The following is a 25,724-nucleotide window of genomic DNA, read 5'->3' on the forward strand; positions in this document are numbered from 1 at the left end:
TTGATGAGGAGGCTTTCGAAAAGACCTCCTGGCACTCATGCAGCAGGGCGACATCAGCCAGGGAGCGCAGGATGAGGAGGACGTCGTCGGCATATGCCGTCAGGACCAACTTGATGCTTGGTTCCCTCAGCACCAGGCCGCTGAGTCTCCACCTTATGAGATTCAGGAAAGGCTCTAATGCCAGGGCATAAAGTTGGCCCGACAATGGGCATCCCTGTCTCACTCCTCGCTCGAATTTGACCGGGGCAGTGAGGGCGCCGTTGATCTTGATCATGCACTCCGCCTTGGTGTAGAGTAGGCGGATCGTTCGGACAAAAGCATCCCCAAAACCCAAGGTCTTAAGGGTTCCTCCTCTTCCTCCCCCTCCTCCGTTCCGAACACAGATGGACTCGTCCGTCTGAACAAAGCTCGTCACTCTCTGTGGTGTTAATCCCTCATACTAACATCATGCTAATCCCCCAGTTACATGCTAATTTACTGTTGATATCTAAACTCCTCTCCCCCCTCCTCCGTTCTGAACATAGATGGACTCGTCCGTCTTAACAAAGCTCGTCTCTCTCCGTGGTGCTAATCCCTCACACCAACATCATGCTCATCACCCAGTTACATGCTAATTTATATGTAAACTGCTTTGTCAAGGTGCTCTGTTCCTCCCACACAGCTTAAAAGACGCTGCCATGCTTGGCAGGGTTCACTCAAGCGCTGTCTTCCAGACAGTCCTGTTTCTTCACCTGAGGAAGGCTATTTGTGTTGTGGCCGAAACGTCGTGAGAATTTTATTCTGTTATTATTATTTTTATTATTTCATCTCCATTCTACGTGACTTTACCGAAAGAAGCCAGAAGAACAATGAGCTATCATTATTTTGTTGTTGTTTGCAAAGTGCAGGGTCTTGAGGACTTTGTGGAAAAGTGCGGAATAAATGCAAAGTAACTCCCAAGAAGTGGTGGTGGTTGGACAAAAAGGACAATGGTGACGCCGATGGCTAAGGTTTCCTCCTGCGATGGCGAGATGTAAACTCCCTCGCATGGTATACATGAGGTCGTGGGTTCGATCCCTATCCCGACCTTAACGCCTGTTATGTATTTGGAGTCCACGTGTTCTCTCTATCTTCCCTCTGCATTTAATCTGGCTGCTGATATACATTACCACGTGATGAGCCACTTCGTTGATCTATCATTTGTGGCCAGGTGGCTTCTGAAAAGAGCTTTATACCTGGTATTTTTTTTAAGGTGGCCATGGTGCTCACCGTGATCTACATGTTCCTCATGACGGGCACGCTGCTCGCTATGGTCGGCGACATTGTCAAGAACGGTATCCTCACACCCAGCAGCATCTTCTTCATCACTCTCGCGGGCATCCATCTCATCGCCGCGGCGCTGCACTTGCGCGAGTTCTTCTGCATCGTGCACGGATTCTTGTACCTCATCTGCATTCCCACGGGATACCTGCTGCTGCTCATCTACTCATTGGTCAACATGTACAACGTATCATGGGGCACGCGTGAGACCAAGGCGCCTACTGAGCCATCCCCTAAGGAGGTGAGTTACTTTTTGTGTTATCGTTATTGTCGTTGTTTTTGTGTCGAACGTTATTTGGAGTTTCGCTCCATTCTCCTCTGTTGCTCCGTCCCGCACCTCCGATTAGCATGATTGGCTACGTACATTGCAAAAAAAGTGTAACATATGCCCCCAACCCCCGCCAAGACGAAGGCAGCGATCCCCATATAGCTTTTAACCGACCGTTGGGCAAGTGCTGTTAGCGAGTAGCACCTGTGAAGTCCGGAATGGCACATAAGAGGGTAGGTGGCCACCACCATGCCCGGCCGCCTTTGTCTCCATTGTTGTCATGTTTACTACATCACATTTAGCTATTTTTGAGGCTGAGCCAATCTAGGGAAGGCCAAGGACTGGTCCAGATGTATGTATGTTGAACTTCTTTCACACCATGTGTAGCCAACTGTGCTAATTGGAGGTGCGAAGGAAGGAAAGTTTCTAAACACAAAGAGCAGTTTTTAAGAAATTAGTTTTCAATGTAATGATTTAAAAGTGCATAGCTCCAATTGCTTTCTCATATTGGAAGTAAGAGGGTTCCAGATGGACGCACAAGCGCACCCAAAAGCACGCGATGTGGTCACTGTTTTTGTTCAATGGTTAGCCAAAATCCACTGATGAGAGGATGACCGGAGCTTGCAAAATTATCGTTTATGTTTCTTGACAAGAACGGTGGTGGTGGCTGTGCCACTCGTGTCCATTAATCCAACACGGTGGGTATCGAGGAGGAGTCATTCACTGACTTTCCAGGAGAATGTAGTATGACAATTATGGACTCTATCTGTTCCATCTGAATAGAACGCAATGTTTCCCCCTCGCATTTGTGGGTCTATTCCATGGTGTTCTGGTTTCCCGTTGGCCAATAAAATCTTCATACATGGAGGACCGCAGAGCTTGGACAGTTATTGGCGCCAGTTCACTGAGCAGCTGAAACTGCCTTCCAGCTTGTGTGCGCTTCCCGCTGGTTTGATATCATTGAAGGACCCTGCCTTCAGCACAATGCCCATCCTCCTGTCCCAGCAGAAGAAGGAACGCAAGCATCGTTTGAATGGAACGAAATGCTGTATACTGCCACTCGAGTGGGACTGCTTCCAGTGGAGGATCAGCGTCTATCCGAAGAAATACTCGGCACTGAGTCAGGAGGATGACAGTTCAAGGTGCCACCACCTCACTGAGAGCCTGTAGCCATGATTTTAACTTTGATCCTTACCTCTCGTGTATCGATAGTTCAACGTTTATGTCCCATATTATTGAGGGACTGTGTTATCTTGGTGTGGTTTGGGACTGTTGTTTTGCTGCCTTGCCCCAAGTTATGCATTTAGTATTGAAAAATTGGCAGTAACTGATGTACTCATGCAAGTTGCACTCATATACTTTATTTATTTTCTTATCTTTTCTATACTTAGCACTGCTATCGTTTTATGTTCTAACTTTCTAATACCCTACACCTACTGGACATCTGTGAAAATAGGTTCATAGCTCATCGGACTCCTCCTGCAGTAGAAATACAGATTATGATTATTGATTGGCTGTGTCGGGTGGAGGAGGATTTACAACGTAACATTTTACTCAAGTCAATACTGAGTCTTGTCTCAACTTATTAACTGTGATTCTAGTTGTGCTTGTATCTTAGGCGCCGTGGTGGCTAGATGTTAACTACCTCCCCTGGTATGCAGGAGGTAGTGGCTTCGATCCCAAACCTGACGATGCCTGTTGCCTATATGGAGTCTGCGTCTATTCCTTTCTCTCCCCATGTTGGTGTGGATTTTACTCCGGGTCCCCTGATTTTTTCCCTCCTCATTTAGAATCATCATGTGATTAGAGTATTTGGCTGCTGTAATTTCCACGTGATAAGCCGCTCATTGAGTTATAATTTGTGATATTCAGGTCGATTCTACAAAAAAGCTTTATAGCTCAGTGGGCCTTACATGGTAAAATAAAAATAATGGTTTAGTTTAACAGTTTATCATCATCCCTCCCAGCCGAGTGGAGTCGTGCACGGTGGAACTCGACAGAGAGATGAAGCTGCGTCCAATTGAGGCCAGACAACAGGACACTACGAGCACTCAGATGGAGCATCCAGAAGGAGCAGAGATCGAGGCGAGAGGAGAGGACATCGCGAACACTCATATGGAGCACCCAGAAGGAGCAGAGACGAGACCAGAGGACATCGTGAGCACTCAGACAGATCATCCAGAAGGAGTAGAGAGTGAGGAGAGACGACAGGGCATCGCAAGCACTCAGACGGAGCATCCTGAAGGAGCAGAGATCGAGTCGAGAGGAGAGAACATCGCAAACAGTCAGAAGGAGTATCCAGAAGGAGCAGAGACGAGACCCGAGGACATCGCGAGCACTCAGACAGATCATCCAGGAGTAGAGAGCGAGGAGAAACGACAGGGCATCGCGAGCACTGGGACAGAGCATCCTGAAGGAGCAGAGATCGAGTCGAGAGAAGAGGACATCGCAAACACTCAGATGGAGCATTCAGAAGGAGCAGAGACGAGACTAGAAGACATCGCGAGCACTCAGACAGAGCATCCAGAAGAAGTAGAGAGCAAAAGTCGACCTCCAGAGCAATCAGACACAGACCTCGCCCTCCATACCAAAGGTAATATTTTCATCAAACAAAGACAAAGTCTCCTCTTCTTTGGTTCTTTCGGTAAAGTCACGTAGAATGAGAATAAAATAATAAATTGATAAAATAAAATAACACAATAATATTCTCACGACGTTTCGGCCACAACACAAGCGGCCTTCATCAGGTGAAGGGAGCGAGACTGTCTGGTAGGACAGCGCTGGAGTGAGAGAGCCACGTTCAGATCACGGCTTTTAAGCTGTGTGAGAGGAACAAAGAGCCTTGACGAAGGAATTAGCATAAAATTTAGCATTGAAAAGGCTGAATGATTAGCTTGTGACTGGTCACAGAAATAGCTATGTTAAAAGTTAAAGCATACACATCCGCAGAGGCACCCATTGTTAAAAGGAATTAGCATAGAATTTAGCATTGAAATAGCTAAATTAAGGCATTCGCTTGTAACTGCTACAGAAATAGTTACGTTGAAGTCAGAGCATACACATTCACCGAGGCACTTAGTACAAATCAAAACAGGAGAATTTAGCATTGAAATAACTAGGCGAATTTAGCATTGAAATAACTGGGTGATTTGCTAGTGACTGGTCACAGAAATGACTACACATCTGAGCTATTCACAGTACTATATAGTGAACCAATAAAAACTAAAATATAAATTACCTTCATGTTATCAATAAACTCTATATTCTCCAATCAGCTAAGCTACCAACCATAAGTCGTTATATATCACAATGCTATATGGCGAAAAAATGGGTGGATTCTTACCCTCAAATTTCCGTACCACGGATAGCTACGGGCCCCGTTCAGACGGACGAGTTCGTCCATGGTCGGAACAGAGGAGGGGGAGAGAGACAGCTGCGAAGCCCTTAGAGTCGCGGCATCTCTTCAGAAAGGTGAGAGACTCGATTAGTTGAGCCTTCTTATCCCGAAGTCTGTTGAATGATCTTAAGGATGTGTGGAATCCCTCCCCGTAGAGGCGGTTAAATTTCGATTTAAAGCTTTCGTGACTGCAATGATTCATCTTCTTTGGTTCCTCAAATTTCCGTACCACGGATAGCTACGGGCCCCGTTCAGACGGACGAGTTCGTCCATGGTCGGAACAAATAAAAAGACAAAGTCTTCTTGGTTCTTTCGTTAAAGTCACATAGAATGGAAATAAAATAATAAAAATAAAATTCTCACGACGTTTTGGCCACAACACAAGTAGGCTTCTTCAGGTGAAGGAACAGAACTCTCGGGACGACAGCGCTTCAATGAACGCTGCTAAGATTCGCAACGTCTTTTAAGCTAGGTGGGAGAAGTAAAGCGCCTTGACAAAGGAGTTTACATATCAAACAGGATAATTGAGCATTGAAATAGCGGTGTTAAAGTGTTGGATCAGCAGGGTGTTAAAGTCAGAAATTCGCATGTAACTGGGAGATTAGCATGATGTTATTGTGAGAGATTAGCATGTGACTGGTCACGGAAATAGCTATGTTAAAATCAAAGTTTACATATCAACAGGGCCATTTAGTATATGGACACTAAAGGACTGCAACTATCCAACTATCATACAATAAACCGATGTGAAAAAAACTAAGTATAAACTACATCAATATAATAAAGGTACTCAATATATTCTTCAATAAGTTGAGCTATTAACATAAAGTAACTGGGTATACACTACACTATATAATGAATACCATATAGTAAACTAATAAAAAACTAAAATATAAACTACATCAATGTTATCAATAAACTCTATATACTCTCCAAACGCTGAGCTACTAACAATAAGTCGTTATACATTACAATGCCATATGGCGAAAAAATGGGTGGCGGTATTTTCTTTTCAACGTTAGCACCACGGAAAGCGACGAGCTTTGTTCAGACGGACGAGTCCATCTATGCTCGGAACGAAGGAGGGGGGAGAAACAGCCACGATGCGCTGCTCTGTTCTGTGTTGCGTTACAACTATGTTATAAACTAGACTACAATACATTGCAATGTTATACCTTCCAATCTAAACTACATTGTATAATTTCGTATACAGCCCAATGTAAGCTCTAACATTATGCATTATATTGATATGTCCCCAACTAAATTTTTTCTACATTACACGACTATACACCGTAATATACACTGCCATAGACAAACCCATCATTAAATTATACAATGCGTTACTATACACTACCCTATACTTTAGACCAGGGGTCGGGAACCTTTTTGACTAAGAGAGCCATGAAAGCAAAAAATTTGGAAATTTATTTCAGTGAGAGCCATATAATATATTTTAAAAGTGAATTCAACTAAATGTCAGTATAATAAGCCTCTGAATTTATTATTTTAAATAATGTTGTTATAACACTCACCATTAATGCGACTTCTGGTGCTGCATGGATTTGCTGATGTCTTTGTAGTCGGGTTGGTACTTGGTGAGGTTAAGCTTCATGCAAGCGTTGAGGCTTTCATTCGTTAAACGTGATCGTAGGTTGGACTTGATGTTTTTAAGATGTGAGAATGACTGCTCACATGCATACGTAGATCCAAACATGGTCAATACAGCAATACTCACACGCTGCAGTGTGTGGTATGTGACAGGAAGCGCGTTCCAAGTTTTGAGAATCAGCTGGTCTTCGGGTTGGAGTTTTTTCATTTCTGTCCACATGTGCTTGCTCGCCAACTCCGCTTTCTGTCGTGTGATTCTTTCCAAATCTTCATTCAGTGACTTGAACTTATTCACCCACATGTCTGAGGCCTTCAGGTCAGCCACTTCTGCTTCAAAATCTCTGACGGAGACACCAGGGATGTAATTCAGGTCGGCTGTGTTCAGTGAACACTCGTCTGGATGGGTGATGAACTTAAAAAGACGAGTGTGCTCACGAAATTCTCCAAAGCGTGCTTTGAAGGACTGTAGGAGACTGGATGTGCAGCCAGCTAGCTGGTGGAGATCAAGGTTTTGAATGGGCTCACTTGCTGTGCATGCATCTTTAAATTGGCTCAGTTTTTCAAAATGTAGTAAACGACCTGTTTCAAGATCCGTGATGAAAAGCTCCAGCTTGTTTTCAAAAGCAAATACAGCTTGTTGAAGGGATAACACTGTATTTCCAATGCCTTGCATTTTCACGTTGAGCTGGTTCAGATGTTCAGTCAGATCTACGAGATAGTAAAACTTGAGGAGCCACTCGGTGTCGGCTAGCTCAGGATGCCCGACGCCTTTCATTTCAAGGAAAGTCCGGATTTCGTTCAGGCAAGCCGCAAAACGGCTAAGCACCTTCCCTCTTGACAACCAACGCACATTGCTGTGCAAAAGCAGACCAGGATAGTTATTTACAACTTCATCCAGCAGTGTTTTAAACTGGCGATCATTTAAGGCTCGGGCAACAATAAAGTTGATCACACGAATGACCAGCGACATCACTTCGCCAAACTGCCTGTCACACATCTGAGCACAAAGTGCCTCCTGGTGTATAATGCAATGGAAACTTAGGATGGGTCTATTTTCATGTTCACGGAGAAGCGCCACAAATCCTTTGTTTTTCCCCACCATACACGGAGCACCATCAGTACACACTGAGAGAAGTTTATCCATAGGTAGACTTTTTTCTTGAGCAAACTCCATGAAAGACTTGAATAAATCCTCACCTCTTGTGGACCCTTTTAATGGCAGAACAGCAAGACTTTCTTCGCGCAGTGTGTCACCAACAGCATATCTTGCAATCACGCTGAACTGCGACAAATGGCTCACGTCTGTTGACTCATCCAAAGCCAGAGAAAAGAACGGCGCTGCATTTATGTCCTTCACTTGCGTTTCCTCCACTTTGTTTGCCATCACGATGGTACGATCATGAACAGTTCTTGCCGACAGAGGCATGTCTTGTATCCGTTTGATTATCTTGTCTTTGTTCGGAAGATCATCAAAAAGTTCATTGGCTACATCCAGCATGAACGTTTTAGCATACTCGCCATCTGTGAATGGTTTTCCGTTCCTCACTATTGCTAAAGAACCAGCAAAGCTATCCGAATTATAGTCACCTTGCCGGGTCCATACGCGGAGTTGCTGCTGGCTAGCTTGCACCCTGCTCAGAAGCTCTTGGCACGCTTTCTTTCTGCTGTCTCCCGCAGGGTATTTTGATGCAAAGGTAGTGTGGCGCGTGTCGAAGTGCCGCTTTACATTCGACCGTTTCAACGATGTAATTTTGTCATTGCAAATTAGACACACCGCAGAACCCGCTCTCTCCACAAAGGCGAATTCTTCGGTCCATTCGTCCTGAAATGTACGATACTCGTCGTCTTTTTTTCTTTTCGCCATCTTCTTCGTCGAAGGGTTAGCTTTGAGCTAATGACCGAGCAGACGCAGTCTCAGACTGATTCAAAAGGGGGCGTTTACCTGTTTTACCCAGCAACGGCAAACGTAGGCCAGTATCATCCAATTAAAATAATGGACAATTGCTCCTGCAGCCCTGAACAGGACATGCGAAGTGAAAAATCGATGGATGGATTAAAACAAGTGAGAATATTTTGTTTTATCTGCGAGCCATATGCAATCATCAAAAGAGCCACATCTGGCTCGCGAGCCATAGGTTCCCGACCCCTGCTTTAGACTGTAAAATAGACTTGTAATAGTACACTATGTATTATTCTACCAACCCTACTGTATACCACTACTGTATATTCACTATACAATTACGATACCATATATTGCCTTATGAATTATGTTAAACATTACAATGTTAAACTATTTATTATACAACATGCTATACCTTTGACCGTTGTGTGAACAGTATTTAGAGACAATGCCAGGGAATGGACTGCAGTCTGAAAGTCACCGTATAATACAATCAATTAAGAACCGAAATGGTTTATAACGTCTTTCCAATGGTTACTAAGCCAGAATCCATCTTCTCGGTTGAAATTGCCTCTGTGTTTGTATATGTGGATGGCCTCATGAACGAATGTCTCATGGTAGCCGGATGGCTTGCAGAGAACCTCCGTGTCATGTGAGCCCACTAAATTATAACAGTGATCTGCCACGGCTGAGGTGTTCGTCCTACCGTGTTTCAAGTCTGCTTTATGTTCACGGATGCGGTCCGAGATATGTCGTTTGGTTTCTCCAATGTAGCTGCTACCACAGAGGCAACTTAGTTTGTAGACGCCCAGGTACTGTATGTCTGGAACCACATCTTTTACAGACGGAACCAGATCACGCATTTTATGTACTGTGTTGAATCGGACCTGGATCTTGTGTTTATTCAGGATTTTGGAGATCTTTTTTGTGACCCCCGCAATGTAGGGTAAGGTGATGGTTTTGAATGGCTCCTCAAGATAATCCTTCTTCATGGCTGGAGTGATGGTTTTGCGGATTGTGTAGTCGGAGTAACCATTAGCCTTGAGAGCTTGGTGTACGTGCTAGAGTTCACTGGCAATGTGTTCCTGGTCGGAAATGCATTGTGCTCAATGGTATAGAGTCTTGATGAGGGAGTTCTTCTGGGACGGATGGTGGTGGGAATCTGGTTTTAAGTAAACATCCATATGCGTAGCTTTCCTGTAGACACAGTGGCTCATTGAACCATCAGGTCTCCTTTTAATTAGGACATCCAAAAAGGGTAGCTTGCCATCTTTTTCGACTTCCATGGTAAATCTGATGGCTGGGTGTATGGAATTGATGTTAGAGCTTACATTGGGCTGTGTATACGATATTATACAATGTAGTTTAGATTGGAAGGTATAACATTGCAATGTATAGTAGTCTAGTTTATAAAATAGTTGTAACGCAACACAGGACAGAGTAGCGCATCGTGGATGTTTCTCTCCCCTCCTCCGTTCCAAGCATAGATGGACTCGTCCGTCTGAACAAAGCTTGTCGCTTTCCGTGGTGCTAACGTTGAAAAGAAAAAACCGCCACCCATTTTTTCGCCATATGGCATTGTAATGTATAACGACTTATTGTTAGTAGCTCAGCTGATTGGAGAGTATATAGAGTTTATTGATAACATTGATGTAGTTTATACTTAGTTTTTTCACATCGGTGTATTGTATGATAGTTGGGTAGTTGCAGTCCTTTAGCGTCCATATACTAAATGCCTCTGTTGATATATAAACTTCGACTTTAACATAGCTATTTCCGTGACCAGTCACATGCTAATCCCTCACATTAACATCATGCTAATCTCCCAGTTACAAGCTAATTTCTGACTTTAACATCCTGCTGATCCAACACTTTAACACCGCTATTTCAATGCTAAATTATCCTGTTTGATATGTAAACACCTTTGTCAAGGCGCTTTATTTCTCCCACCTAGCTTAAAAGACGCTGCGAATCTTAGCAGCGTTCATTGAAGCGCTGTCGTCCCGACAGTTCTGTTCCTTCACCTGAAGAAGGCTACTTGAGTTGTGGCCGAAACGTCGTGAGAATTTTATTTTATTATGTTTTATTTGTATTATTTTATTTCCATTCTACGTGACTTTACTGAAAGAACCAAGAAGATGAATCCCTGCAGTCACGAAAGCTTTAAATCGAAAATTAAATGCGAAGTCATTGCTTGTCAGTTAAACAAGACCAAGCATCTGAAATCACGCGATGCGGTGACCATCTTTGTTTGATGAATGGATGAACGAAGTGTGGGTGATGGTTAATGCTCCTAGACGAGATTAGCAAGCTATTGTGATTCATTTGTGGCAAGCACTCTGTAATGAGGGCATGTTGCTGCTGCTGCAGTAGAACCGTGGGAGATTGAGGAATTTTCTCCCCCTGTTCTGCATGGACATCTTTTTTCTCCAGTTTCCGCCGATGTGTCATTGGTAATGGTCAAAATTTAACACTTCTGAAAAAGATAACTGCAAATCACTTAATTTGGACCGCACTCAGCAGCAACATCACCCCTCTACTACGGTAACTTGGTAAGACCCTCATGAACACAGAGCCCTGCGACTCAGCCAGGCTTTGTTGCAGGCTATACCAGCCTAACGATGAGAGTAATCACTACCGTTTGCGCAGCTCTCTTCGCTGAGTCACGGTAAACTTTTTTCCCGAGCCTCTGTGGGAGTGCACCGCACATCGCTATCCTCCTTTGTCCCTTGCAGGGCGCCATGACCTCGTGTGGCAGCGCCACCAGAAGATGCAGGTCATGTTTGAGAACATCCTGCCTCAGGGTTACGCCATCACGCAGAGGTGCAGCCTCAATCAGGTGCGTCCTTGTGTCTGTGTGTCTTTATGTCTGTGTTTTTATGTCTGTGTCGGTCTTTGTACGTGTGCTACATATACGTTGTGGGGAGTGGTGGCGCAGTGGTTAACACACTGCGCTTAGAATCGAGCGACCTGAGTTCGATTCCCGCTCAGTCACCAACACCAGTGACGATTATCTGAACCGGTCCTATGTCTCTCCTAGGTCGACTCAGCCTCAAATGAGTACCTGGTGTAGTGTATAAATATCCCAAATTGAAGAGACAAAGGTGGCCGGACGTGGTGCTGGCCACCCACCTCCTCGTGTGCCGTGCTGGCCTTCAGAGGTGGTCGCTAACAGCACGTGCCCCAGCAGTCTGTTAAGACTACACGGGGGATCTTTGATCTTTGTCCTAGTTCGTGTATAAGTGCCCAGAAGATAACAACCAACTTTAATGAAGAAAATATATCGGGAAACTGCCTGGCAGCTAATTGGGCCCTTCCTACTGAAATAAATAAATCTATAAAAAAAATATCGAGATGTTTACGTTTAAGATTTTACATTAATGTTGGGGATCTTGTACTAAGCAACTCAATTAATTTAGAAGTCATCATTCCCCTCCCCCGGCTGCCTGTCTCGCTTAATTGTTCAACGCATTGGCCAGATGTCCAAATATTGCCGTCAGTTGACTGAGTGTCGTTTTCTGTGACGATCAAACAAGTGGCGCGTTCCTCTAATGTGTGGCTTTGAGACTTTGAAAAAAGGTACCTTAGCACTAGTTATCGTGTAGGGCTTCACTGCATTGTTCTGGGAGAGTTCCACTCGCAGTTTTTATCTCGTGCAAGGACAGTGCAATTTGGATAACAATTCTGGACAGTAAACAGGAAGTGATGTCATGATTCTTGGAGGTGGTGGTGGCTACGCTGGTGCTACACGTGGTTGGTGGATCACACACTGAGAAGATGCCGTGAATTTCAGTTCCAGTGGGCGTCAGAAAGGAGCCGCACCCTGGCTTGCCAGGAGCTGGTGGTACAGCAAATGTAGAATCCACCTGTTCCGTCTGTATAGAATATAATGTTGCCCCCTCACACGCGTGCATTTTCTCCGGTTGTTCCGGTTTTCTGCCACATGTGAACAATCATTAATTTGCCGAGAACACATTTATATGCAGAGGACTGCAGAGCTTGGGCAATTGTTGGTAGCACCGTCTCATGGTGTGCATTGCTGCTGCCTTCCCATCTATATGTGATTCCTCCTCGTGTCTCTGAATCCCTCCCTATGTCTCTCGTCGAAAGCGAGCAAATAACTGTGCAGTGATCGGGCATTACAAATTACCATTAATATTAATTTTTATTTAAAGCCTTCGTGACTGCAGGGATTCATATTCTTGGTTCTTTCGGTAAAGTCACGTAGAAGGGAAACAATAAAATAATAAAAATCTAAAACAACAAAATTATCTGTGGTAGTAGTTACATTATAGAAACCAAACGACATTCGTGAACACAAAGCAGACCTAAAACACGGTAGGACCAATACCTCGGCCGTGGCAGATCACTGTTATAATTCAGTAGGCTCACATGACATTGACTTCTCCAAGACAGAGGTTCTTTGCAAGCCATCTGGCTACCATAAGTGATTCGTTCATGAGGCTATCCACATATACAAACACAGAGACAATTTCAACCGAGAAGATGGATTCTGTCTTAGCAATCATTGGAAGGATTTGATAAACCATTTCGGGTCTTAATTGATTGTTCACGCTTACGGTGGCTTTCAGACCGCATCCATTATTTTCGTCTCCCCCCTCATCTTTTCTGAACATAGATGGACTCGTCCATCTGAACACACTGTAAAATCGCTCTACGTGGTGCTAACGTTAATAAAACCGCCACTTTTTTCAAATTTTCTTGCTGTGGTTTTCACAGCTGATGATGATTGCTTGTGTTGCAGTCGAAATGTCGTAAGAATTTTATTTTTTAAAATGTGTATTATTTTATTGTTTCCCTTCTACGTGACTTTACCGAAAGAACCAAGAATATTAATATTTTCATTATGAGACCTCCTTTGCCAGTAATAAGATATAGTAAAAGGTTTTACCCTTTTAACTGGCACAAAAACTGACACCTTTATTCAAGGCATCATGTTTGCAATAACCACAATACAAGCAGTCAAAATGCAAACAAAAGAGACAACTCTGATAATAATATGCACTGTCCTTGAATTTGATTGGTCCACACCCGAGACGGCTTTTTTAGAGCCTAGTCTCCACTGGTGTTGGACCAGAAGACGCCAAAAGGCGTACAACTCAAAAACAGCGCACTATCAGAGTATTGAGGGCTCGGGGTGAGCATTTAACACCAGTGGAGACTAGGCTCTAAGAAAAGCCGTCTCGGGTGTGACCAATCAAATTCAAGGACAGTGCATATTATTATCAGAGTTGTCTCTTTTGTTTGCATTTTGATTGCTTGTGTTGTGGTTATTGCAAACACGATGCCTTGAATAAAGGTGTCAGTTTTTGTGCCAGTTAAAAGGGTAAAACCTATTACTATTACAATATTAATATTATTCATCGGAGTAAGTTGTTGTTATTTGGACAATCGCACAAAGTGAACCTTCTGTCCCGTGGATGGGAATGCATAGGAGGAAGACGAGTTTTGGAAGAGCATGATCAGTGACTACCTCAAGCCTCTGGAGGAAGATGACGATCACAGGAAACGCGTGAAGCAGGAACTCTTCGAGATAAGAAACAAGGTACTGGCAACGCGTCATCGCGAGTACCGGAGATGCTTCGATAACAGAAAAATTGCGTTCCAGCGACAACGCGTTGTGCAAACAGCAGGCGTTAAGCGAGTACTTACCATACTTGGCATGTGGTAGAAGAAGATTTAAACGGCATTGAATTACCTATGCCTTATTATTCCTACGAATTAATTGTTAATTGTTCCAATAATCCGCTAATCCTGTAAAATACATGAACAATAACAACAGAAGTGACCATTTGGCGTCGAGAGTGGACAGTGGGGGAGAAAAATGAACGCACAAAGAGGGGATCCATAAACAGCCCGGGGTCATCCCCCCCGCCACTCGGCCAATGCAATGTAAATCAGGCCTGGTCTGTCTGTCCCAACGTGCAGGGCACTTTCGTCTACTTCATGATCAATGCACTGTGGCTGGTGGCGACCCTGGCACTGCAGTTCGTGGGAGCCCGACCTCTACATCCAGATCCCGAGCACGAAGAACGAGGGGACGGTCATCGACGTGCTGCCCCTCGCCTTCATGTTCCTCATCACCTTCTCCAGCATGCTCATTGTCCAGTTCCTGGCCATGCTGTACCACAGGTGAGGAGGAGGGGAGGGGGTCGACCCATGCGTGGCCATAGGGGGTGTGTGTGCATGCCGACTCAGTGACCAACAACAGTAACGATTATCTGAAATGGTCCTGGACTTCCCCCCTTGTGCCGTACCGGCCTTCATAGGTGCCACTAGCTGACAGCACTTGCCCCAACAGTATCTTAAGGCTGTCCAGGAGATCCATGTCTTTGCCTTTATGTGAGTGTGGGCAGTGTGCTTATAACCAGCTCCGGTTTTGCAGCCGAGGTCTCACTCCGAAACAGTCGGGCAGCATTATCTTTTCATCGGCTGTGTAACACTGGGTGGAAACTACTTGGTTTGTCATTCCATGCGAAGCTCCGGATTTTCTTTGACCACATTGATATCTTCCCTTCTTTATTCTTTCGAGAAGGATGTTGAGGTGTCTAAAGTAACATCTGCACCGGTTAGAAACATTCAGGTCACCCTGCCTACAATGCATCCTGGGTTTAACCATACTGGATTGTGTCAGGAGCTCACAGATTCTTAAAAGATCTAGACACATTCCCATTGGTGAGCTCCTCTCACAAGCGTGGCTGTGTTGGCTGGGTCATGTAGCCCCCATGCCCAGCCACTGCATGGCAAAGCAGCTATTATTTGGCAGGATAGATCAGACTAAAGGGCACCGCATGGGCTAGGGAAAAAAAGGAATGATATGGTACAAGAGGATATATAGAGATGAGTGGACTTGCCAATAACTGGTACCAGCGGTCTCAAGATTGGCCACTCCTGAGGAGATGCTACTTGGCAGTTGGAGGCAGTCGCCCACCAGCAATAATGGAGGGCAGAGGAGCGATGCTCGCATCCATAAGCAGAGCACCGGGCAGCTAAACACAACAATTTGGCACAGTAGGGGTCACAGCTGGTGCATTGTCAGTCATCTCAGTCAGTCAACCATTGGCTCCTAGGTCTGTCCCGTTAACTCCTGACATTTTGCCACCGTGGCGCCCCGTGCCCCTCCCCCTTCCCCTCCGTGCCCCCCCCCCTCTGCCCCCGTTCAGGTTGTTCACGCTGCTGCACGTGCTCTCCTACGTGGAGTCGTCGTCGTCGGGCCAGCAGTCAAAGAGGGGTGCTGTTGGTCGAGACAACAAAGCATTCGTCAACGATGGAGACAACGATGACGCTCAGCAGCGCCGTCTCAGAGAGATTGTCTAACAGATCCCTGGACCCCCTCCTCACACGCCGCACGTGGGTCCCCTCCCCGCACACAGCACATGGACCCCTTCCACTCACGGCGCACCTGGACCCCCTCCTCACAAGCCGCAAGTGGCCCCCCTCCATGCACGCTGCTCGTGGACCCCCTCCTCGCACGCTGCTCGTGGACCCCCTCCTCGCACGCTGCTCGTGGACCCCCTCCTCGCACGCTGCTCGTGGACCCCCTACTCGCACGCTGCACGTGAATCCCTTCCTCGCATCCTCGCACGCTGCACGTGGACCCCCTACTCGCATGTCATACGTGGACCCATGCACGTCGTGGTTTATCAATGACGGTGCGGTCAGTAAAGGTGCAGCCCTGCAAGATGCTTCCCTTGTTGGAAGAGGTGGGAGTTACCCACGCTTTACCCCACCACCGCATGCGACCTGCCGATCGACCAACTGTGCTGTATCCATTTACGCAGCTGGGTGGACAGAGGCAGCGAGATTTAAGAAGCTTGCAGCGTCGCTCCAAATGCCAGGCCTAAGGATCGACCTCTAGATCGCAAGTGTGGTGACGAGTTAATTGCAGCAGGGCAGCCTCTCATTACAATGGAATGCACTCAAAAGGGCTGCTGTACAACAACGGTGGACATCACTTGTGATATCATCGGCTAAAGTAAATGTAGGGGCTTTGAAGCTGCTCCTGGCCACGGACAGAGAAGTCGCTTCTATGTAGCAGTGGTCAGATGAAGGAAACGTCCTGTTGTTGTTTGTATGTTCAATTTATTTTGCACTGCACTTAGCCAACCATGCTATCGTGGATGCAAACATCACCCACACATAGACTGTCCCGTTAACCATAGAAGTTGATCAAATCACATTTTTACGCCTGATTAATTTAGAGGTCGAGCGACCCACATGGGAAATCTTGTTTTTAGAAAGGTTTCTCTACCAAACACAGAAAACGATTCCCCATATCGCTTTAATAGACTTATGGAGCTGTTAGTGAGCACCTAATAACGGCAGGCACAGCACACAAGGTGGGTGGCCAGCACCAAGTCAAACTGCATTACCGCACCATTTTATCATTTGAGGCTGAGTCGACCTAGGGGAGGCCCAGAACCGGTTTAGATAATCACCACTATTGTTGGTGGCCATGAGTGGGAGTCGAACTAGCGTCCCAAGGCTCAAATACTTGTGCAGGGCTATGAACACGAGTTTTATTTCACGTTCACTGATGGTTAGATATATATGCCAACATATATTTATAGATATTTATAATACTCTTTGGTTCTTTCGGTAAAGTCACGTAGGTATAAAATAAAATAAATCACGACGTTTCTATTGCAACACAAGCAATCATCATCAGGTGGGAAACCCAACAGCAAGAAGTTTTTTTTCTACTGAAGTGGGAGAGAGATGCCATGGTAAGAGGTTTCTAGGTAAGAACGGGGGGCGGGGCAAGGGGGGGGAAAGAGGGGGTGTGTGGGCTAGGGGGAGGGGATCATTGCGTGGACGCTAGATTGATATGTATAATGTGGTTTATTCACAGAGATGTAGAGTTACATTGAGACTGTGTGGATAAATAAAACAAGACAGAGAAGAAGCAGTCATCCATCCAGAGCACCACGTTCAGATAGTTTCCCCAAAATATTGTATTGGAGATGTGAATCCATAATTTTAATGCTAAGGCAATGTTTCGCTGCTATTTGCCGCTGAGAAGATGTTATCTCCCTCGATCGGTACACAGGAGGTCATGCTGGACCCTGGCGGTGCCTCTGTTATACTTTTGGAGTCGGCGTGTGCTCTCACTGTGGTGGTCGGAGCTTGGGTTTTTATCCGGGTTCCTTGGTTCAGATGATTAGACTGCTGTTATAAATTCTCACGTGTGGTGATATCAGCTACTGCGATCATCAGCTATCATTACGTGTGACCAGCTCGCCTATGAACAAGAGCTAAGAGCACAGTTGAGTTTAACTGGTAAATAAAACTGTGAATTCCCTTGCACCATCTGAGGACGGTAGTGTCTTGGTCAACAGGTCACTTACCAAACGCTTAACGATCGATCCAAACCTTTTAGGTCCACGCTTCGCTGGGCGCGTATAGTGGTTACGCACACGTTAAGCTCTGTGTCTTTCTGGTGGATGCGTTGTCGGGCTGGTCCCATGGTGTCTAAAGCGTGGAACAGCACGAAGGCGTTGGTGGTGAGCGGTAAAACGTGCACTCCTCCACCATCCCCCCCAGATGAATGTAGGTTACACTCCTCTGCTTGACAATAAATCCCAAAGGTTATTTTTAGTTTATAACGTCGCGATTTATAGCTTTTGTTAAACTTGACAAGATTACGTTTTAGTTCATGGCAATGAGAATAGAGTTCGTTTGTAGGAGAACATATTTGCACGATGCTATTTAAGTAAATTAACATACAACGTACTGATTATATGCACTTTATTGCCTATTGTTTTTTACTTTGCACAAATATAGTTTACTGAACTTTTGCAAGCCGTTATCAGTCATGTATTCTCGACTGCTTGCATAGAGATAGTGGCGCAGCCCTGCAATGAATCACCCCTCCGGGCGATTGAGACAGCCTGCCACCTACAGATTGCGCAACAGCGCCCCACACGACTTCCAGCCGTTTGAACTCGGTCGTTGGTGTAATTTGCATTCTTATCTGGAGTAAACCAACCTCCAAATCTACATATCGTTGGGTTCACAGTTTAGCGCGCTAATCAATACTGCACCACTCACTTTAGCATTGCCACATCCAAATAAATAAATGCGTATGCACCAACCGCTTGAAATAATGCCACATCGCATAGTCGTCGTGTCGACAATTAGAGAGGTAGCCAGGTTGCTCAAAGATCAGCGCTGGACTGGTACCATTGAGAAGCTGGGTTCAACCCCGGCTACTGAAACTAAACTTTTATTTTTATTTTACCAGGTAAAGTCCACTAAGTAATACAGCTTTTTTTAAATAAGCGACCTGGCCACAAATAATAGCTCAACGAAGTGGATCATTAATCACGTGTATATTTGTAGCAGCAGTCAAATACTCTTAACGCACTTTGATTCCAAATATGGAGAACAATCCCAGCGACCACGAAGAGAAAGTGGCATGCAATCTCCAAACAGGCATAGCATACAACAGGCATAGCAGGCGAGGTAGTTAACATCTCCTAGTCACCGTGGCACCCTGCCTGTGACTGGCAGGGCTCTCCCGGTATAGTTAGCTGATGGCCTCAGCCCGGTCACCAACAATTCAAAGACGGATTGTAAAAAAACAAATTAATTGGTATTGGTTCCCACGTGACCACTTGATTTGATTTGCTCTGACAGATGGTGGAGAGTATATCTGAATATTGCCTTTATACTCAAACCATCTAACCCAAAGTAAACAGACAGTCCTCGACTTGCGAGTGTCCGACTTACGAACGCCCGCTTCCATGAAATATATATAAAAAAGAAAAATATTGATTTAAAATGCGAACTCGCAATTGCACACTGAACTGCCGGCTTACGAACCGTTCGAATTTCGATAGGTCTCAGGAACGAACTAGGTTCGTAACCCGAATACTGCCAAGAAATAACTTCTGCTCAATAGGTTTGTGGTCATATATAGTTACTAATTTTTGTTAACATGGGGATAGTACATTTGTGTGATGTAGGTGCTGGATGTGGTCATAGCTGGGATCCTATTCTTTTCTATATTTATAGAGCACCTTTGGTCAAGGCACGCTTTCCAACATTTAAAAGCTGTAACAAAAACAAAGTGATTTATATGGCAAGGGCAGTGCAAGGGCCGAGGAATGAGTGTCCCGAAGAGAGGACATGTGGCTTCATGCAAGAGATATAGGGAAGGAACGGAACAAAATGGAACGGTGGGGAGGGAAGAGGGAGGGGATGGGCTATTAAAAAGAGGTGAGGCCTTCAGAGAGGAATGGAAGAAGGTTATGGAGGTGGCCTGCTTCATGTTCAAGTATCTCTCTATTTACAAAGTTCGATTTTACGAAATTTCACGTTCATGCAATTGACAAATTACGTGTTCTAATGCTGTACTGTTGTGCTGTGTGATTGTCACAAGGCCCCCATGGTGTCAGCCAGCGCTGGTCTCAAACCCTCGATACCCACTATATCTGTTTACCTGCTATGAAGTAGGAGCATTGCTCTAAACGTCGACAATTATATACATGTCCTTTCAATGCATTGTTGTTAACGAGTGTGTTGTAGAGGTTAATTGACCATACTTCACCACGCTGACCAAACCGGGTTGGTGGAGATAGGTGAACATTGTATAAACGTGGAGAGGAAGGAAAGTACGGTACAATATTTGAATTCATACGCACACAGTGGGGAGCACAGGCGTTGCCTCTGCCAGTGATCTCAGTCAACCCACCGCTCCTGGGTCTGTCCCGTGAACTCCTCCTGCACCCAGCTGGCACAGCAGTCAACCCATAGCACCTGGGCCTGTCCTGGGACTCCTACCAGTAGCAAGCCTCCCACACTGCAAGTCGACTCAAAGTGCACTTAGCCTGTGACAAGCGCCGTGGTGCCGTCACCACCACTTAATGGCGGATGGCGGCTGTTGTTAATGCACGGTGGAACAGAGTTCAGCTTCCAATGAGTAGGATGGTACGGTGTATGTGTGTATAAAGCAGCAGCACTGGAGAGACAAAGGTGGCCGGGTCTGGTGGTACCGGGTTTTATCGGTACTTCTTGCTAACAGCACTTGTCCCAACAGCCTCATAGAGGCTATACATGAGTCTTTGTCTTTGCAGTGGTTTGTGCACTGCGCCACGGTCTCTGTGACCTTTATTGCACTGAGGTCCAGGTCGTTATAGGTCCAGCCTTGACGAACGCCTTTCAACGTATTGCATGATTCTCCAAATTATAAGACGAATCCAAAAAAATACATATTTGGCCTCACATAAGACAAAGATCGCCCATATAGCCTGAACAGACTGTTGGGGAAAGTGCTGTAAGCGAGCACCAATGAAGGCTGACACAGCACACGAGGGTTGGGTGGCCAGAACCACGCCCGGACGCCTTTATCTCTACAGTGGCCATGTTAACACATTACACCGTACCGGGTAATAATGTGAGGCTGAGTCGAAGTTAGGGGAGGCCGTGAGCAGGAATCGAACTCGGGTCACCAAGTTCGTAGCGCCGAGCGCTGCTCTTCACAATAACAAAAAGTCGCCATTCGCCACTAAGTGGTGGTGACGTTACCATGACACTTGTGCCAGGCGATGTGCACTTTGAGGCCACGTGAATTGTCGAAGACCCTCTAACAGTAGGTCACAGGACAGACCCAAGTGCCATGGGTTGACTGAGATGACTGGCAGATGCACCACCTGTGCCCCCTATTGTGCCAACTTCCTGTATTTTTTTCGACCCGGTTATCCGCTCATTGTTGTGAGCGTCGCTCCTCTGCCCTCCGCTGTTGTTGGAGGACGATTGCCTCAAACTTCCCAATAGCGTCTTCTAGGTGCACGTATCCTGGCACTGCACAGTAGCATCCTTAACGAGCCTCCTCGCTCACTCTACACGAAGCTGCGGGTCGTGCTCTTAAATGTGGACGTCTCCTGGATTATAACTTTTGCTTTAAAATGCACAAGCTAAATGTGCATCTCAGAATCGGTAGACCGCGGTAGAATGGAGAAGGATGTTGGAGTGGTGGTGCCGCGCCTGGCACATTAAAATAACAACCCGCCGAGCCGAGTTAGATAGCAAGACACGGCTAACATCTGCAGTGGCGAAGTGATGACACCTTGGATGAAGGTGAATCATTCCAAAAGCACGATTAATGATGATCCGTACCTCGAGATTCCTGGCTGGCTGCTGGCTGGGCGCCTCTCCACTCCAACCACAATTACTCCACTGTTAGTGGCTGATGTAGGCCGTTGCTACAGAAACTAGCTGGATAACATAACTGGCTATGCGGGATTATTTGTCGAACAAATGAAATTAAACGGCTTAAACGGAAGTCCGGCAGACGTCTAATAATAGTAATAATTATAATCATTATTAATTGGCATAGATAGCGACACCGAAAAGATGGAAATAACGAATAGAGAAGACTGACCACGGCTCATTTAAAATCGCTCTAACTTTTAAATGTGCTCCTATCAACGTAATTATTTTGCCAAGATGCTTATTTCCTAGATGTGCGTGTATGTATATATATATATAACCTCAGTCTTTGCGTTTTATTATCAGAATCAGAATCTTTAGTTATCCTGGAGAAATATGATAAGCTATGAAGATATTTTTCAGAGATGTCCAGTAGGGATGGGTCAGAAACTTAAACGATAGGAGTAAGCAAATCACTCAAGATAAATGTATCAATAAATGAAAAACTAAAAAAAGCTATTTAATTTACCAGGTAAGGCCCACTGACTTATTAGCTATTTTCAGAATAGACTTGGCCACAAATGATAGCTCCACAAAGTGGCTTATTGTGTGGACATTGTATTGCAGGCAGACACTACACGCACATTGTTGATTCTGAATGAGGAGGGAAAAACCAGAGGACCCGAAAAAAAATGCACGCGACCACGGGGCGAGAGAGTGAGACATAAACTCAAAATATACTGAAGGTCACGGGACAGACCCAGGGGCCATGGGCTGACTGAATTAGATGACTGGCAGATGTACCACCTGTGCCCCCTACTGTCAACTTGCCGCATTACATCCGCCCGGCGCTCCGCTCGATGGAGTCGGGATCTAACCCACGAACCTCGTGCAGATTACTGTTCGTGCTCCGAGCGCAGGAGGACTAAGAGACGAGTCTGAACACGGACAGCTGTCGTTTGCTTGCGTGGCTGAGCTTCGTGACCTGCGAGACGAATCCACAGCCTGCCGCGTGTGCGGTGATTCACAGGCGATTCGTCATCCCACTTGCCAGGCCGTCAGCGCTCCGCAGGGCTGAGGGACCCGCGGGGAGAACGGGATGATGGGGAAATATGGAACCGATTAATTTGTTTTTGTTGCTTTCTTATTTATCCATACGAGTCGCACTGAACCGTGGGGCATTTTAGCTGCGAAGCAACTGTGTACCGCATAGTAAAGTTTTTTTTGGATTATTTCGCGTAAATATAAATGTGTCGTTAACCCACCACCACCCGACACAGCTAATCAGCAAGGTTTGTCACCTAAACAAAACGTGCCAATTACTATGGGCAGCCGCCCCGCTAAGGCGGTCACAGTAGGACGATTGGGATCGGTAAGAGCAGTGTTCTTCATTTCAAGGCCCACGGGCCAATGGCGGCCCCAGGTGGCCTTCAGTGTGACCCCTGACAACACATGGATATGAAAACACCCCTTGCAGGTGAGGCGGTGTGGCGGCTCTCAGACTGATGTCATATCGGCTGAAGTAGCCTCCCTCTGAAAATGAGAAGAACACTGTTTTTGGATCAGGAGGAGGTGGTGGCAGAACCTTCGAGAAACCTTTGAGAAGGGACATGGACCACGGGGGCCCTGGGTGACTGTGCAACTCGCCCTCTCACCTATACTCACCGTTGTCCTTCACCAACGTGGTTAGGAATGGTCAAAGTCCAACACGCTCCCCACATACCCCCGACCGCGATTGCGGAATTAAACAACGATGAGGCAATTAAGGATTGCCCCTTGCTGTGGCTGAACGCTATCGCGGGATGAATGTCAAGGCAGGTGCGCGGACTTCATCCCAATCGATACACTTTGTGAGCTTTGCAGTTGCAGGGATAATCAAATCACGTTCCTCTAATCACCTCGATAAGGCTTTTCACCGAGCCAGGTTGTTTATAAGTCAACATCCCCTTATCCATTCACGTTCACGTGAGACGAATTGAGTTCACATTCTACTGGGGGTATGTGCGTGCGCATGTCTGTATGCATTTGGAGCCGCGGAACAGTGAACACGAGTTCGATTTCCGCTCACCTCCAATATCGGGTGACGAATATCTGAACCCGTACTGGGCCTCCCCTATGTCGACTCGGACTAAAACGAGTATCGGGTGCGGTGTGTAAAACATCAGCACTGGTGAGACAAAGGCGGCCGGATGTGGTGTTGCTCGTGCCAGCCTTCACCCATACAACCTTCAACAGTCTGTTGAAGCTTGTATGGGAGAACGTTGTCTTGCGTGTGTCTCTCTCTCTGTCTCCCGCCATATTGTGTGTCTCTCGCGTTATGCTCTCACAATCTGCCTTTAACTGCTCATCAATTCACTGCCGTTCACCAATTTCTGCACGAGTGCCTGTCACATCAAAATCCGAATATTTATGTATATTGCAGGAGGAATCCGATGAGCTATGAAGCTCTTTTTCACAGATGTCCATTAGGGGTAGGTCAAAGCGTTACATCAACAAACAATACAAAACACGATAGGAGTGCAAAGTATAGGAAAGGTAAACAAATCACTACAAAAAAATTGAAAGGAAAATAAACAATATTTAATTTACCAGGTAAAGCCCATTGAAGTATTAGCTTCTTTTTTCAGAAGCAACCTGGCCACAAATGATAGCTTCACGAAGTTGGCTTATCATGTGGAAATGAAAAGCAGCCAAATTTATAGCAGCCAAATTATCTTAATAATCTAAACGCATGTTTAAATATCCCTCCCCATGCGCTTCTGCCACCGTCTGAAACGTTTTTCCTTCCGATATTATGAAGCCACTGAAGCTATGCACTTTTAAATCATAAATTAGATTAAAAGCGAATTTCTTTATAACGGCTTTTTTTCCTTTGCCAGTACCAAAATATGAGAATAGGTTTTCCCCTTTATCTGGCAACAAAACAAGTGTTAAGATTTTGATTTAAAGCTTTCCTGACTGCAGGGATTAATATTCTTGGTTCTTTCGGTAAAGTCACGTAGAAGGGAAACAATAAAATAATAAAAATATAAAACAATCATCATGATGATAATTGCTTGTGTTAAAGTCGAAACGTCTTGAGAATTTTATTGTTTTATATTTTTATTATTTGATTGTTTCCCTTCTACGTGACTTTACCGAAAGAACCAAGAATATGAATCCATGCAGTCACGAAAGCTTTAAATCAAAAATAATATAGGTGTTAAGATGTTAAAACACCAAAGTGAAACCTTTAACAAGGAATCTTGTCTGCATTAACACTGTTTGAGACTAGGCTCCAAAGAAAGCTGTCTCTGGTGTGGACCAACCAGTTTCAAAGACAATGCATATAATATATTCTTGGTTCTTTCGGTAGTTTGTTGTCCTTCCCCCGCACCTCCGATTAGCACGGTTGGCTACGTACGGTGCCAAAGAAGATCAACAAACACCTAATTATGTTGTATATTTCCCAATATTTTTAAGTCTTGCTGTTAAAATCTATCTTTTTAAAGGGCTGCCTTTGTCAGCATCGCCTATGATCGTTGTATTTCACCTGCTCTGAATAAAGATGCCATCTGTGAATGTTTCACCTGAGCCGAGTCACAATTCCCACTCTGTGTTTATTATGTTTCACAGAGATGGCCTTGAGGCAGGGAAACACCATTTCCTTTTACATTGCTAGATACTTCACCCCAAAGGAGTCCCGGCGGCGATGCTGCTATCGGGCGCACAGTCACAGAGTGGGAACTCCTCAGCAGGCGATGAGTCACGGGGAGCATCTTGATGAGCACGACCCTTGCTCTGCAGAGGGACGGTCTTCTTGCTGAAATAGCCTCACGCAGTGGGTTCGTGATGTTGATGGATACCGGTCTGCCCTGCAATAAACATTACCACGATGACTGTGTCCATATGTAACATCGTACATATGAGAGAGAACCGGGTGGTGGCGGCTTCGCACGTCCCCGGTAATCCAGCACTATAGAGGCAGCAGGGAGGGTTGGTGGATCACCCACAGATGATGTCGTGAAACTCCCTTCCCGTGGGCTTCGAGGAAGTGCCTTACCCTGGCTCGTCAGGAGAGGGCGATACATCAAGTGGAC

The 25,724-nt window shown here is 45.5% G+C and overlaps 1 protein-coding gene across 1 annotated transcript; it reads left to right on the top strand.

The window, feature by feature from the left end:
* Positions 1 to 2,356: 2,356 nt before the first annotated feature.
* LOC142906290 (uncharacterized) lies at positions 2,357 to 15,610 on the top strand. Its single transcript, XM_076053819.1, has 5 exons — positions 2,357 to 2,709; positions 3,535 to 4,160; positions 11,208 to 11,311; positions 13,928 to 14,038; positions 14,422 to 15,610. Exons 1-5 carry the CDS (start codon positions 2,357 to 2,359, stop codon positions 14,692 to 14,694), a joined length of 1,467 nt encoding a protein of 488 aa, XP_075909934.1. The 3' UTR covers positions 14,695 to 15,610.
* Positions 15,611 to 25,724: the final 10,114 nt, after the last annotated feature.

The sequence above is a fragment of the Petromyzon marinus genome, chromosome 63 (genome assembly GCF_048934315.1).
Source record: "Petromyzon marinus isolate PM22_M1 ecotype Great Lakes invasive population chromosome 63, UKy_Petmar_22M1.pri1.0, whole genome shotgun sequence".
Classification (NCBI taxonomy): Eukaryota; Metazoa; Chordata; class Hyperoartia; order Petromyzontiformes; family Petromyzontidae; genus Petromyzon; species Petromyzon marinus.

Coding starts and splice junctions, on each gene's coding strand:
- LOC142906290 (XM_076053819.1), top strand. CDS start 2,357: ATGTTTCCCCCTCGCATTTGTGGGTCTATTCCATGGTGTTCTGGTTTC. Junction 2,710..3,534: donor CAGGAGGATGACAGTTCAAG/GTGCCACCACCT, acceptor CATCCCTCCCAG/CCGAGTGGAGTCGTGCACGG. Junction 11,312..13,927: donor AGAGGTGCAGCCTCAATCAG/GTGCGTCCTTGT, acceptor GGGAATGCATAG/GAGGAAGACGAGTTTTGGAA.